Source organism: Budorcas taxicolor, chromosome 19, assembly GCF_023091745.1.
Source record: "Budorcas taxicolor isolate Tak-1 chromosome 19, Takin1.1, whole genome shotgun sequence".
NCBI lineage: Eukaryota > Metazoa > Chordata > Mammalia > Artiodactyla > Bovidae > Budorcas > Budorcas taxicolor.
In genome coordinates, this window is record NC_068928.1 from 19,092,978 (window position 1) to 19,109,463 (window position 16,486).

Below are 16,486 nucleotides of genomic sequence, written 5' to 3' on the forward strand. Positions count from 1 at the left end.
AGTTGGGGTGCGTGGGCTCACCACCTCGAGCTGTGTTGCAACTTGAGGGCTTAGTTTCCCTGTGGCATATGGGATCTTAGTTCCCCAACCAGGGATCAAACCTGTGTCCTCTGCATGGAAAGGCAGATTCCTAACCACTGGACCACCAGGGAATTCCCACGTGATTCTTCTTAAAGCCCCAGTCCAACCCCCTCACTTTTCTGAGTAGGGTGTGTCACTGGTGCCCCAGCCCAACCCCCTCACTTTTCTGAGTAGGGTGCCTCACTGGTGTCTTGTTGCACTCAGCGTACAATCCAGAGCCCTCACCGTGGCCTTCAAGGCTCTGGAGTATCCGCGTCTGCCTCCTCCTGTGTCTCCTGCTGCCCCTTCTCACTCTCCCCCTCATGTTAGGACAGGTTAGGTTGTTTCCTGTCATAGCCCGGGGCCTCTGTGTATTCTGTTTCCTCTGTCAAAATTTCTATACCATCATGGCTAGCACCTTCTCATCCTCTGATGGGATCTTAGAAGTCAGCTCTTCAGAGAAGCTATCCTGTCTAAAATTAGATGCACACCCCGCCCCCCGCCCCCACAGCCACCACTTTGTGACAGTAAGCTATTTCCTTTTAGCACTTATTCACGAATCTCGATTACGTATTTTAGTTATTTTTGAATGTTTTTTTATTGTTTCTTGATAGAATATAAGCTCCCTAAGGAAAGAGACTATATATTTTGTTCGCTGCTGTATCCTCTGTGCTGAGTAAGGTTCCTGGCCCACCCTTGCTGTTCAGTAGCTGTCTATTGATTGTGGGTGGATGGATGGATAGATAAATAGGTGAAGAATGACATGGTACCAGGGCACATAGTAAGCCCTTACCAAGTAAAAGCTATTATGTTCTTCTACAACTAGTTAAAACTTTTCTGTAACAAGCTCCAATACAAGCTGGCTTGAAGAAAACAGTCTTTTATCAGCTTAGGTAATGAAAGTCCAGGAAGTCTGGATGCAGAAGCCCAGCTGATGCCTTTAGAGCACACTTCTCAGACAGGCCCACTTCACGTGGCAGACTTGAAGGGCACCAGAAGCTAAGCCTCACTTTTTTTTCAGTAGAGTAGCGGTATTGCCGATTAAGAGCTTCTTACCCTAGAACTGTGGGCGAAAAATCCTAGGGAAGGCTCTGATTGGCTTGGCTTTAGTCATGTGCTCACATCAGAACCAATCACAGAGCTAATAAGACAGAGAACTCCCATTGGCCAAAACTAGGTCATAGGTTCAGCCCTTTGGCAGAAAAATGGTGAGCCTGAAGGATCAACGCCATCTGCACTTGGGAAATGTGTCTTGGAGGAAAGACCACCCTGCTGACAGAAGAAGCACGCACAAGCACACACTCACTCCCAACTGTTGCTGCTGCAGCTCCCCACCCTCACCCTCACCAGGGGCCCTCCATGGGGCTGGCTCACCTGGCTTTCCCCTGGGGGGATCTCTGGGTGCCATTGTGCCTGCTTTTCCCAACAGTGAGTAGAACTCCTTTGTTGGTATAGGAGGTGAAGGGCCTCAGGCTCAGAGATGGGTCATCAAAGGCCTAGACTCTGGCAGGGGGTCCTCAGAGATCTTATATCTAGGATGTAATAGGTGAGCCTATTCCTCAGTTTTTTAAAAACTAATATTTATTTTTGGCTGGACTGGGCTTCATCCCTTTGTGTGGGCTTCCTCTAGCTGCGGTGGGTGGGGGCTGCTCCTCACTGGGGTGTGAGAGCTTCTCATTGCAGTGGCCTCTCTTGTGGAGCACAGGCTCCAGGCACGCGGGCTGCCGTAGTTGTGGCACGCATGCTTAGTTGCTCCGTCACCAGGGAAGTCCCAGTTTTTGTTTTTAATAACACCTCATTTTCTTCACTGTGAAAATAAAAAATATTTATTTTAGAAAGTATACAAAAGCAAAGAAAATAGGTCCTCTGTAACCCTACACAGAGGTAATGGTTGCTTCTTGGCTTTTCAGGGTGTTTTTTGTTTTTTCTTCATAGCCAATAATTTACACAAATATCCCTTTTCAAAGTATGAAAAGTGTAGAAATTAAAGAAAACAATACTACTGTTTATTGACAGTTTACATCATAATCTTACAACCAAGAGGAAATGCTAGAAACATTTTGGTACCTTTCCTTCCAGTTGGCCTTCTTTGTTGGTTGATCTTTCTTTTCTTTTTCTTCTTTTTTAATGTCATCTATTTGTGAATTTATACTATGATTGTTTAGCAAGTGTTGCCAGTGTGCCTGGCACTGAGCTGTGAGCTTTACGTGGAGAGTCTCTTTCAGTCCTCCCAGTAACCTTCTGGGGAGATGTCTTATATTCCATTCCGGCTGCTGGAACAAAAATAACATAGAGTGGGCTGGGCAGCTTATAAACAACAGAAATTTATTTCTCATCGTTCTGGTGATGAGGAAGTCTAAGATCAGGGTGCCAGTAGATACTGTGTCTGGTGAGGATCCACTTCCTGGTTCATAGATGACCATTTTCTGCTGTGTCTTCACATGATGGGAGGGACCAGGCAGCTCTCCAGTGTTTTTTATAAGGGCACTAATCCCAAACTGAGGGCTCCACACTCATGATGTCCCAAAGACCCTACTAATACCGTCACATTGGGATTAAGTTTCCACGTATGAATTTTGAGGAGAACACATGTTTAGTCTGTAGCAAGAGGCAATGCTTGTATCCCCAAAATAGGATAGAGATAGACTTTCCTGGTGGCTCAGATGTAAAGGATCTGCCTGCAGTGCAGGAGACCCAGGTTCGATCTCTTGGAGAAGGGAATGGCAACCCACTCCAGTATTCGAGGCTGGGAAATCCCATGGACAGAGGAGTCTGGTGGGCTGCAGTCCATAGGGTCGCAAAGAGTTGGACAGAACTGAGCGACTGACACTTCCACAGGCTAGAGATAGAGAAACTGACAGTGTCACTTATCCCAGGTCACTTAGATGGTAAGTGGAGGAGCCAGGATTCATATCCGGGAAGTCTGGCTCCAAAGCCAAGGTCACAACACACACACAGACACACAAAACACACACACACACACACACACACACACACACACACACACACTTTATATTCTCATGGATAGGCCCATGTTGTATATTCCTTCTGTGATCCTGAACATCTTTTCTTTTTAAAAATTTCATTTTAAAAGTAACATTTTCTAAATCTAATGACCCATGTTTATCATAAGAAAATTTGAAGATATAGAGAAGCCCAAAAAAGAAAAAAAAAATCCCCCCACAACCCCACCAGCCACTGTTAGCCAGCCATATAACTTTAGACCTTCCCCGCCCCTGCCCCCCCCCCCCCCCCCATCTACACATAGTCAAGTGCATCCTTTTTGGCATACGGTTCTGAGTTTTGATAGCTGGTAGCTCTTCCCACGGGTGTCTAAATCACCCAGCCCCAGATCTGTGAGAACCGCAAAGGCAGTGGGAGCAGCTGGAGTTCACGCAGGGGTGGGGGTTCCCCAGATGATTCACTGGAAGAGGAGGGATCATCACGCTCCTTGTTGACTCAAGTCGGAATCTTTGGAGGAGGGCCGGGAGGCAGGGAGCACCTCTCTGTCTGCTGCCTGTATCCTAGGTACCCTGGGTGCCTGGCCCCCTGCCCGACACCCGGCCCCCTGTAGCGAGGCCGGCTGGAACCTGCGTGTCTTACACGCAGCACCTGCTCTGGGAGCTATGTGCTGACTCCCCAGCGCCCGGGCACAGACTATTTTTGGCTGCAGTGACTGTTCACTACAGTCATGAAAACAGAAACTCTTCTCTCTACCTTGTCCTTCCCTGGGACACCACACCAGGGACCGGGGCTGCCGGGGACCCTGCGCTCGGGCCCCTTGTCATGCATTGCCTGTGGAGCTGGGTGCCGGCCAAGGCTACACGGGGCTCAGGGACCCCACCTCCCGTGGTGCTGCGCGAGGCACGGAGCCTGGACCAGCCCCAGCCGAAGGGTTGTGAGGTAGGCACTGGGGTCTGGGATCAAGCGGCCTTTCCATGAGAGCCTGGAAGGGAGTGTGTTTGGCTGGGCTCCGGGTCCTTGCTTTGCCGTCTTATAGACACTTCAGGAAAAATGAGCGTATAGGGGTAGAATGTGCCTTCCACTTCATAGGATTTCATTTGCTTTCTTTTTTGCCGTGAAGTGGCTGGTGGGGACCCATCGGGCACTTACTGAAATAGATATTTCCCCATTCTCCTGGTGAATGGTTTGGGGCCCGTTTGTGCTTTTGGTTTGAACAGGGCACACACTTGTTTTGAGCCAGCTTCTTCTGGGAGCTTAGGAAACTGGAGTTGTATGGACAGGCCCAGCCCTGCCTCAGCGCTTCTGGTCAACCTGATAAGAGGAGGCCAAGCCGTGTAGAGACTGTGTGTGCTAGATTTGGAGGCACACGGACCAGGGTCCAACCCAGGCCCATTGCTCACTTGCTGTGTCCTAGGTGAGTAACCTAATCGCTCTGAACTCCACTTTCCTTCACCATGAAGCAATCGTGCCCAGGCCACTTCACGAGTGGCTGTAGTACAAGGAGTTGTTATTTGATGATTGGATTGGTTGTGAAAAGAGGTAGGTCAAGAAGCTGGGTGAGAATCAACGTGCCACAGCCCTGGGTGGGTCTTAGACCTCAGCTCAGAAGCTGGGTGTTTGGCTGTAGGTGGTGATATGGGGCTTGCTTCTTCTTTACAAAAAGAAGAAAAATGTGTGTCACTGAAGTGGGCATGGGTCGGGGTGGGCAAGAGCAGGGAGTCAAGGATTTCTGCCCACCCACCATCTTCTGAGCCACCAAGACTTTAGGGACTTGCCAGGGTAAGGCCATTAGCCAAGAACCCCTCTGCTGCATTCCATGGGGCTTTGGACACATGAGGTAAGCACATAGCATGGTGTCCCTTAGGTCAGCACCTTTGGAAAAGGTTCTCAGGGAAGTCTTCCTCTTGGCTCACCTTCTTAGAGCAGCTCAGAGAAGTTGGCAGGAATGAAACCTTTATATCTGGGTAAGGAATGCCCACCAGGGGTTGGTACATCCTGGTGTTAGTCACTGGCAACGCCTTGATCCTATTGTTCTGGGTGACCCAGATAGGTCCCCTCCCCTCCCTGGGCCTCGATTTCCTCCTCTGTAAAATGAGTATTGGACTAAAATGTCTCTAAGGGTCCTTTGAGGGGTTCCTGGGTGGCGCTACCCACCTGCCGATGCAGAAGACAAAAGGGACGTGGGTTTGATCCCTGGGTCCAGAAGATCCCCTGGAGGAGGGCAGTGGCAACTCACACCAGTATTCTTGCCTGGAGAATCCCATGGACAGAGGAGCCCCACGGGCTATGTAGCCCGTAGCGCCGCCAAGAGTCAGACACTGAACAGTCCGACTCAAGCGACTTAGCATGCCTGCAAGTGTCCTCTGCCTTTGATCTTGGCAGAGGAAGACTTTCTCTCCTGTCTTCCCAGACTCATGAATACGCATTGGCCCCTTCTTGCCCTCAGCCCCGATGGCTCTGGCGATGGTCTCCTTGGCTTGAGTCCTCTGTGACTGCCATGGGCCAGGAGCTGTTTACAGAGTTTCTGGAAAACTACAGAGAGGGGGCTGCCTCCTTCCAGGGTCTCCCAAGAGATCTCAGTCTCCTGCTCGGACCTTGTGGGGCAGCTTGGAAACAATGGGCCTCTGTCGTCAGTGGAGCAGCCTGCCTCTCAGGTCTCCAGCTCTGTGCTCACTTCCTGCAGTGCGGCTTATCCCCGATCCCTCCCACCACCCCACGCCAGCCCTTGACCCATGGCCCCAAAGGACAGACTTCGTGCTGAACACTGGGAGGGATGTGCCCCTCTGGTGGAGGGAGGGGTCTGAGATTTGTCTCCTGGCCTCACAGGAGGGTCAGACTTCACGGCTGGGGCTGGGCATGTGCCAGGGCCCTGAGCGAAATCTCTGGGCCCTGAGTTTGCCGGCTGGCCACTCTGGCATGGGGCTGAGTAATGGGCTCACTGGCTGCACTCAGAGCTGTCACACTGCGGGTATGGAGGAGACGGAGGAGACTTGTCTGGGAACCGTCTCTTGACTGGTATGTTTACACAGGGGAGAACTGGAAGGGGAGATGTTGGGCACCAGCCGGCCACAGGCAATGGCCACGCCTGATCCCTCTGTCTTTCTGTTGGTACCTTTATGCCCCGGAGAGCTGGGGCTCCCCACAGGGAGGTGCATTTCTAACCAGACCCTGTTCCCTGCACTCTCTACGGAGGATTGCTCAGCATCGAAGTTTGCCAGAGCTGTCGTCCTGGGCAGCCTCTCACATCTACCCCTTCCCATCTCAGAAGCGTCCCTGTTGAGATGGTCATCCCGTGCTCACCCTTTCCCTGGAAGCCCTCTTCTTCACCCGGCTGCTGGCTTGGCCTGTGTCTCCACTGCCACCCTGCTCGTCCATCTGCTGTGTCAACAAGGGATGCCATGAGGGCCTACCGGCTTGGGGAAGCTGCTGCCCTGGAGCGGGGCTCACGGCGACAGACCCCTGACCCCCAGCTGCCCCGGCTGTGGCTCCTCCACACTGCCCTGCATGTGCCAGAAGGGGCCTCCCCCCGCCCCCATCTGCCGGTTCCCTAAGCATCACCCAAGGGTTTAAGGAAGTGTTAGTCACTCAGTTGTCCGACTCTTTGCGACCCCATGGACTGTAGCCCTCCAGGCTCCTCTGTCCATGGGATTTTCCAGGCAAGAATCCTGCAGTGGGTTGCCATGCCCTTGCCCTTCTCTAGGAGATCTTCCTGACCCAGGGATTGAACCCGCCATCTCCCTGCAGCTCCCGCATCGCAGGCAGATTCTTTACCACTGAGCCACCAGGAAGCCTTACCCAAGGGGGCTCGTGTATTCTTTTGACTGATGTTACACCCTCCCCCTGTCCTACCCTGACCCCAGTCTTACTTTGGAATGTTCTTTTTCTTGTAGCCAGTGAGCCCCTTTTAGAGTATTCCATTTTTGACTCGTGTTTTACTGTGGAGTCTAGTGGACAACAGTGTGTTCTTTCCTACAGTCAGCGAGCATCCTGGGGGAAGAGAACCCCCTGCTATAGAAGCCCACCCATCTCCTCTCTCCATCTTGGGGGTAGTATGAATGGGGGAAAGCACACAGCCCCAAACCTATGGGGGGCGGCTGTGTGTGTGTTTCTCTAATGCTGGAAGTATCCGACGGTTTTCAAACAGCATGCAGGAGAATTGGTTTTGGAAATGTGTGTTGAAGATACAGAGAAAGGTGACAAAATGTGGGCCTGCCTTGTCTCTCCTCTGGGCCCAGCAGAGCTGGTGTGTGTTTGTTGAGTGGCTGAATGACCCACGTCGGCCTGTGGACCCAGTCCAGCCCGCTACTGCTTTCTCTACAGCCTTTGGAGCTATGAATGGTTTTCACATTTGTAACTGGTAGGAAAAGCAAAACAAAGCAAAACCAGACTATTTTGTGACGTGTGAAAATTATATGAAATTCATGGTACCGGGTGCATAGTTAAGATTTTACTGGCACCAGCCACACCCATGTGCTTCCGTACTGTCTGTGGCTGCTCGGGAGCTCTGATAGCAGAGTTGACTAGTTGTGACAGAGGTCATGTGGCTTGTAAAGATGAAAATACTCTATGGTCTGTTCAGAAAAAGTGTACCAATTCCTGCACTAGATGCCTAGGGTTTATGGGAGGAAGAATGGGGCCTGGGTAGGCAGCCCCAAGACAGGCCTTCCAGGAGGGTGAGGCCAGCCGCCTGGTCTGATGGTGGTGGCCGTGGTGAGAACGGATGCCATCGGAAGCTAGAGATTTGGTCTCAGGCAGACTCAGAGAGCACCTGCCTCCTCCAGAGGGCAGGGGGGTACGGAGGGGGCCTGGCAGGACTGCTAAGGGGGTTCAGAAGTCATGTAGAGAGAAGAACCCCCCCACTAGAGGCCTCCTGCAGCTGCTTTTAACCCCACAGCCAGAGTGCACCCCAGCTTGCATGGAAGGAGGGCACAGCATGGAGCCTGGAAACCAGATGTGACCTGTGATGCCAAGCAGATCCTACCCTGGGGAAAGGACCCCACATCATAGAGCAGAGAAGTGGGCACCAGTGCAGGCAGAGCCAGCTGGCTGTGACGACGTCGAGGTGGCCATGTCTCAGCCTCACCAAACAGGCTGTGTGGCCTTGGGCCAGTTTCCTAGCCTCTCTGAGCCTTGTCACCCATCTCAGGCTTTTCTGAGGATCGCCTGTGCTGACCTCTATAGCTGATCTAACAGAGTGCCTGGCACCCAAGGGCTGAGTAATAACTGCTCGCTGCTCACCCTGTTTTGACCCCCTTCTTACCTCCTCCACTTTTACGTGCACCCCTCCACCTCCACACCATATCCCACCACTGCGCCCCCTTTCTGAGGCTTTCAAGCCCAGATGTACTAATGTGTAGGCCAGACTCCCTGAAGAGTCCGCCAGGCTCCCTGCTCTGTAAATGTCCACCCTGCCTTGTGGGAGGAAGGGAGGCACCAGGGTACAGGAGAGTGCATCTCCTAGGATGTTTGTGAGCTTGGGCTGGGCTTGGGTTGAGTTGAAGGATCAGGGGCCTCGTGAAAGGACAGGTGGGAGGTCAAGCCCCCAGGGTGCTGCCCTGCCCCGGCCAGCCCCACTTTCTTAGACCTTTCTGCCTTGGACTACTTTGGCCAGACTTAAGGCCCTACAGCTTGTCTGCCCTCATGGTTCTCACCCCTAGAAGTTCCAGTTCAATTGATGTAAGGTGGGGCCTGGTTATCAGGATCCTTTTTTTGTGTGTGTTTTTTTTGCCTTGCTGCTTGGCATGTGGGATCTTAGTTCCCTAACCAGGAATTGAACTCATGCCCAGCCCCACCCCCATTCCCCCAGAGTGGAAATGAAGTGTTTTAACCACTGCACTGCCAAGGAAGTCCCAGGATCCTTTTTTAAAGCCTCTCAGGTGATTCCAGGTTGCTGGCAGGGTTAAGAGACACTGACCTGATCTAGCCAAACCTACTCACGTTATAAATGATGAAACCGAAGCCCAGAGAGGGGCAGGGACTGGCCCAAGGTTGGCAGAGTTCCGACCAAATCTGACCCTTCTTTCACTAGGAAGTGATAGAGAGAAGCCCTCTCTATCAGGGTAACTTTTCCCAGCAGGGGCTTTTTCTCATTCCCCAGAACTGGGATAGTGACTAGGTCCAGACATGGTCCATTGACAAAGTCAGTATCCCTAAGCTCTTTGCTGATCTCCATGGAAACCCCAGGAAGCTGCCCGACCCAGGCCCCTCACTGCCTCAGCCCCTCCTGTGCTTCCTAGAATATCCAGCTATTATTATCCAAGTGTCACCCCTTCTTCTCCCTCAGCACCAGCGGTGGTGAGAAGGCAGGAAGGAACATCTGTCAGGTGCCCCCTTGCCAACTGGAGAGATGTGGGCTCCCCGCCTGGGCTGCCAGAGAACCCCCTGCTCCTCTGTCTCTGCTTCGCCGGCCAGAGAGGGGTGTACAGGGCTCTGGCAGCCCACCTCTGGCCTCTCTGCTGTGACCAGCTCCTGGGAAAGCATCTGAGGTGAAGGATCCCGGCTCTTGAATTAAGCCCCAGCCAGGCCAGTTGGGGACACCTCTGCCCACCCACCAGAAATCCAGGTTTGGTTGATGGACCATGCGTGCTGGGCGCACTGGTTGAGGCAGTTACGACTGTGACCAGTCTGTGCTATGCTCCAGGACTAGACACAATGCCAGAAGGAGATGCCAAGTGTGGGCTTGCCTCTCAGCCTTCCCTCAGGCCAGGTCTTCATCCCAATTCCATCCCGAGCCGCATGGATTCTTGTGACATGTGGTCCACACACAGTGTGTGAAGTCCCTGGCGTTTCCACAGCCCGCCTGACTGGCCACGGCCAGGGGGACAGCTCTCCATGTCAGCCGGCACCGTTTGCTAAGTATAGACCCCAGGCAGCCCCGTGGCTGCTGGTAAGTCCTGGGACACCATTTGATACCCAGCCGGGCCTGTGACACCAGTCGCTGCCAGCTGCTGAGGGGAGGGGCAGCGTGCTCGGGCCAGCCCGAGCCCGCCTTCTGCTGCCGAGAACACAGCCAGCAGTTTCACGATCACAGACTGGGAGTCACCTCCCTGCTCCACTGGCCCTGCCTTCTAATTATTATCAGAAAGCATAACGTAATGTCACCTACGGGAGAAGTAAGTTGTGGCTCGAGGGGACAGGCAGAGGCAGGGAGCCAGTGTTCCCTGTCCCACAGCCCTGCTCCCCGCCTCCATGCTCATGTGCTGACCCAGGGCTGGGTGGAACCGGGGCATCTCCAACAATGGGTCGGACAACACGCCTTCCCTTCCTGGTTTCTGTTCATATTTTTTTCTTCTTTTTAAGTATTTATTTATTTATTTGGCTGCTCCAGGCCTTAGTTGCAGCACGCGGGATCTAGTTCCCTGACCAGGGATTGAACCTGGGCCCTCTGCATTAGGAGCACAGAGTCTTAGCCACTGGACCACTAAGAAGTCCCTCCCATATTTTCTTCTTTACATGGAAGCTGAGGTGGGATGGACATTAATTCCTGAAGCAGTGTGCATCCTCAGCCTGTCATCCCTTCTCCAGAACTCCAGGGTCTGGATGCCTGGCTTGAGACAACTTGGCATCTTCGCATGCCTCCAGGTGGGTGAGAGACCCTCCCACAGTCTCGGGGCCTCTCAGACCTGAGAGCATTTCTGGGCGGCTTCGCCTGCTGGGTCGTCAGTGAGCCCATGAGTTCACCTTCAGCAGGTGGTAACACTCATTCCCTAATTTGCTTTCAGTTTAGAGATTACGCAGGACAACTGTACATGAATTACCCTGGTCTGAAATAACCTCCTAACCCAGACTTGGCTGTGCTTGTGTCTGAGCAAGACGATCACAACCACGTGTGAGGCTTGCTGGTGGGGGCATTGCCTGAGTCTTGATGGGAGGAGACGTCAGAGCCCCTCCCGGGACCGGCACAGCCACTGGCCCAGCCTGACTGTTGTCTGGCCAGAGGCACAGCAGAGGCCACGGGGGGCGTCTTCTTTGTATCCTGGCTCGCCTGGTTCCAGCGCACTTCCCTCATGGACTGTCCCTTCTCAATTGGATTAACTTTGGGCCCCTGGTGGCTCAGAGAGTAAAGAATTTGCCTGCAATGTAGGAGACCGAGGCTCCATCCCTGGGTCGGGAAGGTCCCCTGGAGAAGGGGATGGCAGCCCACTCCAGTATCCTTGCCTGGAGAATCCCACGGACAGAAAAGCCTGGTGGACTGCAGTCTATGGGGTTGCAGAGACACGACTGAGTGACTAATACTACTTTCTGAATAAATTCATAGGAGTTGGAAGGCCAGGGCCCACTTGGCTTTCATGATGGGGTCCCAGAGCCAGGGCAGCACCTGGCTGAGAAGGCCTGGCCACTGGTGACGTGTTGCCCAAGCCCCTTGCTGCTGGGCTCCCCGTGCTCTCATCTGGGGGCTCTGACGTGACTGTTTGGTCTGCACAGATTTGCATGAGTTGCCACCATATAAAAATCAGCTGTTTTAAAATAAAAATTTCGATTTTTTTATATGATGATACGGCGCCCCTCTCGTAGCCTCTCCTTACCCCCTGACACTGAGAGAGCAGAGTGGGTTTCTGATAAGCATTGTCCTTGAGATTCTTGTTGTCTAGTAAAGAGGCAAGAGAAGCCTTTCTAGTACTTCTGCGTGTGTGCTAAGTTGCTTCAGTCATGTCTGACTCTGTGTGACCCCATGGAATGTAGCCCACCAGGCTCCGCTGTCCATGGGGTTCTCCAGGCAAGAATATTGGAGTGTATTGCCGTGTATTGTATGTACTGCCATGCCCTGCTCCAGGGAATCTTCCTGACCCAGGGTTCAAACCCATGCCTCTTGTGTCTCCTGCACTGGCAGCCAGGTTCTTTACCCCTAGCACCACCTGGGAAGCCCCTTCTAGTACTTTTATCTCCATGGAAAGATAGATCAAGGGGCAACATGCCCACATACCTCCTTTTTTTTTTCTTTTCTGAAACCTCGTCCTGAGGGTTGTGTGTTTGAGACCCTAACTCTACCAGATAACCTGCTAACTGGTGGATAGTGTCACTGACTGCAGCTTTTAGGCAGGACAGGGTGGTTCCCTCTCCCCACTTCAATGACCTAGCTTTGCAGGGAGGAGGGATTAGAAAGCGGAAGAAACAGTCAGAAATCCTAGCAATGCTGGTGTGCTGAGCACTCCCGTTTCACTGAGGACATACATAGTTCACTCCCCAGAAAGTGATGCTTTTCCTGGGAGATACTGGGCAGCTCCTGTACAAGCGGGACCCTGGGTTGGCTCTTCTATCCCAGGAAAGGGTTCCGTACCCTATGCACCTTCAATTTGTCTAGCCAACCCCTGGTTTGAACTGGAGCATGAAGAGAGCGCATAGAGGGGAAAGGAAAGCAGATCCTGTTCCCTTATTCCCTACTGATGAACTGAACCCTGCAGCCTCAGCGGATGGAGACAAACCTTCTAGCTCATTCAAAGCTATAAAGGAATGTTTTTTCTTTTCATTCTTTTTTTTAAAGACCATGAATTTGAACCTATTATTTCTCTTATTTAGGGGGTTACTTGCTAATGACAAAGGACTTCCATTTTACAATACAGTTTTGTTTTTTTTTTTTTTCAGAAAGCAGGTAGAAATTAGTTCCTTTCATTTACTTTGAAAAAAAAAAATCATTTTCCCCTGGGTAACTGCTTTGCCCAAGTTCATGAGTGACAGTGGGGGGTAACTGAAGGTGCTTTGGACTCACACACCTGGGTTTGGGTTGTGGCGCCACCATTTATTAAGCTGCATAGCGTGAGGTCACTGAACCTCAATAAAACAGGCTTAGCGGCATCTCCTTGCTGAATTGTTTTGAGCGGAGTCAGTGCACAAAGCCCTGGACATCTTGTGAAGTGCTAGCAAATAGTTTGTAATAATAAATGTAGTTATTATGCCGGAGAAACTGAAACTTGAAGTGGGTGGGGAGGAAACGTATATAAAAGAAAAAAAAAATCTGCCTTTGCATTGTAGTCAGATTGGGGATTGGGTTTCTAGGCTTGTCTTTGTCGTCATCAATACCACCTCCACCCCCAAATCAAGCAGATACTGGAATCTCTACTTTCGAGAGAACTGCTGAGTCATCATAGCCTGGGGAAAACGCACCCGTGTGGGTGAGAACAGAGGCCACCCCAGGGAGAGGTGGAGGGTTGTGTTGTGCAGGGCAACGTCCACTTCCATTTGGTCTTCCCTGACAGTATTGCCAAATGGCTTCTCTCAGTGGAATGAGGGGCAAAGATGTCAGAACTGCATTTTGATGAAGGGCGTTGTTGAAGGCAACAGAAGAAGACACATGGATTGAATAAAAGCTTCTGCCTTGGGGCCATTATCTAAGCATCCTGCTCTCTGTGTTGTTCTTATCAAGGGTTTCCTGTGACGTTCTCATTTTATCATCTGGAAGGATTTCTCACCACCAAGGGTTTGTCCAAACCACTGATGAGCTTCCTGGCGCTCTGGGGTATCTGTTTATTTCTAATTTTTAGAGTCTAGAATGACTCCAAAATGAGCCATGAGATTTCTTTTCCACAACCCTGGAGATGGAAGAATATTCACACAAGACCAAAGATGGGGAGAGGGGACAGAGCCAGACACCAGAGGCCACATGCCAGGCTTCAGATGTGGCCCCAGCGCCCAGGCATCACAGAATCCCCAAACCATTGCCCCAGTGACTCATAGTTGGTATCTTCATCAGGTTTTGTTTTGACACTTGAGTCTAAGATTTATAGCACCATGGATTGACTGACCGCAACATTGCCTGTGTTACATTAGACACAGTTGGCTAATAAAAATCAGTGAAAATCAACTTAGATTCTCAAGAACTGCAAGTTTATAGGAATCATTTGATGTGGGTTGTCTGGCTTTCCCTGTTATAGAAACTCCAGAAACAACTTCTCCCCTGTCCCCTCTCCCGCCCCATCCCTCCACTGGTCCCGTAACTCTTTGAGCTTTCTCTATGCTGGTCCATATCGTGTTGCGTTGCAATAACTTCCTTTCGTCTTTTTTTTTTTTGGCCACTCTTCGTGGCTTGTGGGATCTTAGTTTTCCAACTAAAGATTGAACTCCGGGCTCAGCAGTGTCCACTCTGTCCCCCGAGGCCATCTTGTTCCTTCTACGTAGCCCCCTCCATCCTCAGAGTTTGAATGAGTGCTTTATATGCTTCGAGCATCTCGCTTCTCTTCGCTACCTTGAAACCTTGGAAGACTCCAGCTGAGAAGCAGATAAGGCCCGGTAGGAAAGACCTGCACAGATCTTCGTTGCTGTTGTTCGGTCGCTCAGACCTGCCTGACTCCTGGTTAGCAACCGTATGGCTAGGCTCCTTGGTCCATGGAATTTTCCAGGCAAGAATACAGGAGTGGGTTGCCATTTCCTTCTCCAAACACAGATCTTGGTGAGGGTTAATTCTTTGTAATCCTTTTCTTGGAAGCTAATTTTCTTTGAATCCTATCTGGTCTGATTCAGATACAGCAAAATTGTAAAGAACCATCTTTATCTGAAGTGCTTGTCATTCTCCAGAGTTGTCATGATTCATCATTTTCCTGTCTAGAGGAATAAATAAAAAGAGACCAGAGGGACAACATGCCCTCATCAGAACGTTTCTGGTTTTTCCCTTCTCTTCTCCCCAGCCCCCATCCCCAAGTTCTGGCATCTCGGCTTCAGCTGCTGTCTCTGGGATGCTGGGGGTGGGGGCCAGGGTTGGCTGCTGGTGTCCTCAGACAAGTGGTGGCTGCGGGTCGGAGGCCGGCCCCAGCAGCTGGCCCCTGCCACTCAGCAGGAGGCTGGGCCTGGCCGCAAGCAGGATGACTGCTCACCCAGTTCTCTGCCTGTCTTGTGCCTCCCCAGGAGATCCTCCGCGAGCTCACGCTAGATGCCCTGCTGGACATGAACGAGGCCAAGGTGAAGGAGACGCTCCGGCGCTGTGGGGCCAGCGCCGAGGAGTGTGGCCGCCTGCAGTACGCCCTCACCTGCCTGCGGAAGGTGACACGCCTGGGTAGGTTGGGCCAGTCCCGTCAGCCGCCTCGCCCTCCCCGCCGGCCCGGACGCTGCATTTCTCTCCCAGGCCTGGCTTGGTTCCCGGGGCACCAGGGCTTTTGCTGGGGTGGATGAGAGGCTGGGTGGGGTCGGTGTGACCAGGGTCTCTGGGCTGGCTTGGAATGGCTGGAGTCCATGCTCAGAAAGTGCGTGATGGACCCCACTCAAGGCAGAGGCTCTCCCTGAGACAGAAGGCTCCCAGGTCCCACTGGTCTGGCCAGTGTGAAGCTTTAGCCATTGTTACCAACCCGAGGCTGGTCTGCTGGGTGGGGCTGCATGACTTCCCCTCTGTGGAACATCTCTGTAGGTAGGGCTCTGTGACCCTTCCCTAGCTGTCTTCTCACCAGCCCCCTCCCCGCCCAGCCCTCTCCTCACCCTCTCCCTGCCTCTCCCATACCTGTGATCCCCACCCTCCCCCTGCCTCTCCATCCCCATCTGGGCTGTGTGCTCAGAAGGCACGCGCTGGTGTGGGCTCAGCCTGAGCCAAGCATGCGGAGAGAAACTGTACACGTTTCAGCTGTGAGTATGGACATGGCTGCCCCAGGCAAAGTGTGTAATCCTGGCATGATGACTAGTGTTCCTCAGGAACTTATTTGCAGGCTTTCTCAATCTTACCCTGGAAATAGCTTCAAATGCCCAGACTTAGCGCTCCTATGACCACACAGATAAGCCTTTAAAATGAACCTAATGAATGGAATTAGCTCCATTTTTTAATTAGCTGAGCTTCTTGTCTTATCTCCAGCTGCCTGAAGCTTAAGGAAGGCTCTGAGGTTTATATTCAGCTTGATTTTTTTTTTCCCCCCAGAGAAGATGGTGCTTAATTTCTTCCCTGGCCCCATTGTATCAAGTCTTCCTCTGAACACAGAGTCCAGAGTTTTACTTGATTTGGAAAACCTCAACACATCAGGCCTCTGGCAAGTGCCAGGAAGTAAACAGGACAGGGACATAGTTAGCATTCTTATCTCTGCATTTTACAGAGAAAGAGACTGAGCCCAGAGAGGGGAAGGGGCTTACCCAAGGACACACAGCAGTGGGTGGCAGAACTGTGACTCGAGCCTCAGCCCTTGCCGCCCAAGCACATTTCATTATCTTTTTCTTTATATTAAGAGAAAATATATTTCTGATGTGCTAAATAAACCCCTGGAGGTAAATTAGTGGCATGACTAATTTAGCCATTTCTGTCAGTCTCCTTCAGACAACCGTCAAAAAAAAGTACTCGCATCCCAAGCTGAGAATCTGGGGGACCTTGTCAGTCTGCCCTGTTTATGCCTGTGTTGTAAGGAGTTGAGGAGGCTCTGGCCATAGGGTGGTGGTGACCTCTGTGTGTTAAGGCTGCTGACTGTCCATCCTGAGTGCCAGGATCGGAAGATCACTAATATATGAAGCACTTGCTGTGTGTTCCCTTTGTAGCTGAAGCATCAGAGGCTCTGGATGAGTT

The 16,486-nt window shown here is 51.8% G+C and overlaps 1 protein-coding gene and 1 non-coding gene across 2 annotated transcripts in view; both read left to right on the plus strand.

Moving 5' to 3' along the window:
* Positions 1 to 16,486, plus strand: part of KSR1 (kinase suppressor of ras 1) — a 157,089-nt gene that overhangs the window by 100,997 nt on the left and 39,606 nt on the right. Inside the window, exon 3 of the mRNA XM_052657614.1 lies at positions 14,860 to 15,007. Coding sequence (XP_052513574.1) covers positions 14,860 to 15,007 — 148 coding nt within the window. The remainder of the gene's footprint in view (positions 1 to 14,859; positions 15,008 to 16,486) is intronic.
* On the plus strand, positions 16,122 to 16,249 carry LOC128065738 (small nucleolar RNA SNORA19). The gene has a single exon (XR_008201115.1). It is a non-coding gene; the product is annotated as a small nucleolar RNA SNORA19 (small nucleolar RNA).